At 64.8% G+C, this 2,634-nt stretch overlaps 1 protein-coding gene across 1 annotated transcript in view; it reads right to left on the reverse strand.

Annotated features, from left to right (window-relative positions):
- SCAP (SREBF chaperone) overlaps positions 1–2,634 on the reverse strand; it is a gene marked incomplete in the record, with an annotated part of 32,184 nt that overhangs the window by 1,202 nt on the left and 28,348 nt on the right. The window contains 5 exon segments of the mRNA XM_027769297.1: positions 87–253; positions 346–428; positions 1,744–1,829; positions 1,900–2,419; positions 2,513–2,628. Coding sequence (XP_027625098.1) covers positions 87–253; positions 346–428; positions 1,744–1,829; positions 1,900–2,419; positions 2,513–2,628 — 972 coding nt within the window.

Below are 2,634 nucleotides of genomic sequence, written 5' to 3' on the forward strand. Positions count from 1 at the left end.
CTGTGCGCCTGGAAGCCCTTCCCCCTCTCACCCAGGACTCTGCCAGGCCCGCCACCCCTGGGCAGGCCACCTGGGCCAGTACTCACTCTCAGTGTGTGGTCCTGGCTCCCAGTCACCAGGCGCCCAGCAGCAGCCTTTAGGGCAGTGATGGGTTTCTGGTGTGCACAGGGCACCGTGTGGGTCTGGCGACAGGCCACTGTGTCACTGGTGCTGTACACAGGAGACGCGGGGGCACTGCCCCGCCCTGGAGTCCCTGGGGCAGAGGAGGGATGGCTGAGAAGGCACCTGGCAGGCAGCCCCTGCACTCCACCCACCGTGTGCGTCTGCCCACCCTAGCCCTCTGACCTCTGAACTGCAGGGGGCTGAGGGCAGTGTGGGTCTCCAAGGAGAAGAAGTCCAGAGAACCATTGAGCCGAGCAGCCACAATCCTGAAAAAGAAGAGCAGCTGCCAGAGTGGCTCCCCGAGGGCCCAGCCTGGACTCAGGTGGGCAGGTGGGAACAAGGGACAGAGGACCAGGGCAGCAGAAGGGACTGACCAGGCCAAAGGAAACACGAGATCTGAAAACATGCTGGAGCTGGGGGAGTGTGTGTGTGTGGGGGGTTAAGGCTGCAACCTACTCTAACCCCTGTGCCTCAGCGTGTTCATAAAATGGGGAAAGCTCCCCACCTCTCGGGGGTGAGGGGGGCCGGAATGAGCCAGCACACTGACGGCGGGACATGATGAGCATCACATACTGTAAATCCAACCCAGAAACACGTGCAGGTGCTCCCACATAGCCTGGGACTCGGGAAGCCTTCATGGAGGGGAACAGGAGCTTGGGCAGGCTGCTGTGTGGCCGCAGGGGGTGCTGTCCCCACGGCACACATGGCTTCCACTTGTACAGCCGACTCGTTTCCTCTTTCCACAAAGAAAAGGGCGTTTCTTGGCTCCCAGGAACTCCTGGGCACAGGCTAAGGGGCAGGCACAGGTATACTCGCCCCGCGGCCCCAAAGCCTAACTGGGTGGGGCTCGGTCTTCCTGCAGCACAGGCAGTGAACATGTACAGCCCTGGCCTAGGTGTGGAGGCCCCACAGCACACCTGGGCAAGCCACAGTACGGCAGGGGCACTGGGCACCTCACGAGTCAGGCTGAAACCCACAGCAAGGGAGGGCTGCCACCGCCTTGGAGGGACTCTCGAAGCTTGGCTAGGCTGGAGGCCAAGGTCTGTGCAGGAATGTTGGCATGAAGGGCAAGGGATCATGTCCAGCACCCCCCAAAATGCTAAAGCTCTGGCTAGACTGGTGCCACCAGCAGCCAGGCAGAAGCACCTGGTGGGTGCAGGTGGGGACCAGGATTCCTCTGCTCAGGGTAGAGCCCAAGTCTGAGTGGCTGAGATGCCCCTGGGAGTGCATGTGCAGACAGCCCTGGGAATGCCCATGGCTAAGGGGCACGCATGAGAGGAGGGAGGGAGAGAAGGGAGTTCAGGAAGAAAAGGTTTAACAAGAAAGCCCTGAGACCGCTGAGCTACCCAGAAGAGCAGAAGTGACAAGCTGTAAGAGACTGGGACTGCAGAGGGTGGACTGGGCCAGGGGCTCAGAGCTGGGAGCTCAAGTGGGCCAGGCCCTGTTTTAAGCACCTGACACCCATAGCACGCTTGTAGTGACCCACCCGCTCAGGTGAACTGCCTCAGATCACAGGTGTGGGGCAGGGCCCAGACGCGGGTGTGAGTGTGGGGATGAGCGCAAACTCAGAGCCACCCTCACCTCTTGTCCAGGAAGACCAGGGCTGTGATGCCAGAAGAGACCTCCTCGCTGCTGCAGCACAACACACCCTCGATGGCGTCCCACACCTGCAAGCCCAGAGGGTGAACACCCGGGGCTGGAGGCCGGCCCCCCGCCCGGCAGGACCGCCCTGCGCACCTCCAGCCGGCCACTGCTCCGCCCCACCACGATGAGGTTGCCCTGCAGCTCCAGGCTCCAGATGGAACCGTCTGCACTGGGGGCCCAGGCCAGCGATGGGGCGCCCTTCTCGGGAGAGCCGCCCTCGTCCACAGGGGCCTGGGGCAGCGCAGGTCCAGGGGACGGAGGGCGCAGGGCGGGCGCGTGGCCGGCTGCCAGCCCCTCCTCCTGGTACACTCGCTGCACCAGGCGGCTGAAGTCGTAGCCCGGGGAGTCCCGAGCGCGGCCACAGCCCGCGCGGTGCCGCGGCTCAGGCTGAGTGAGCTCTGAGAGCTGCGGCTGCGCAGAGAAGTTGGTGTCTATTAAGCAGTTGAGGTCCGGCTGGTCCCCGAAAAGGGAAGACGGCGGGGGACCCCGAGGGCGGTGTCGCAGCGGAGGGCTGTCACCGGGCTCCTCTGGGCCAGTCTTCCCACCATCGGACAGCCGCTCCCAGCTTTCCTGGGCCTCAAACACGCTGCCAACACCACTGTCCCGGCGCTGCCTGCGAGGGTCGGGAGGGTCGGGAGGGTGGGGTGTAGGTGGGACAGGGAAGGGGGCGGGGACGACCCCCACCCCGCCCCCGCGCGGCACCTACCCCTGGCGCGGGATGCGCGTGAGGCAGTCTCCGGTCTGTGCGTCCCACACGCAGACGTGGCCCGCCAGGCAGCAGCTCACCAGCAGCATGCCGTCGCTGGCCAGGCACTCGATGTCCTGCGG

The sequence above is a fragment of the Tupaia chinensis genome, unplaced genomic scaffold, assembly GCF_000334495.1.
Source record: "Tupaia chinensis unplaced genomic scaffold, TupChi_1.0 Scaffold149184_1, whole genome shotgun sequence".
NCBI classification, from domain to species: domain Eukaryota; kingdom Metazoa; phylum Chordata; class Mammalia; order Scandentia; family Tupaiidae; genus Tupaia; species Tupaia belangeri.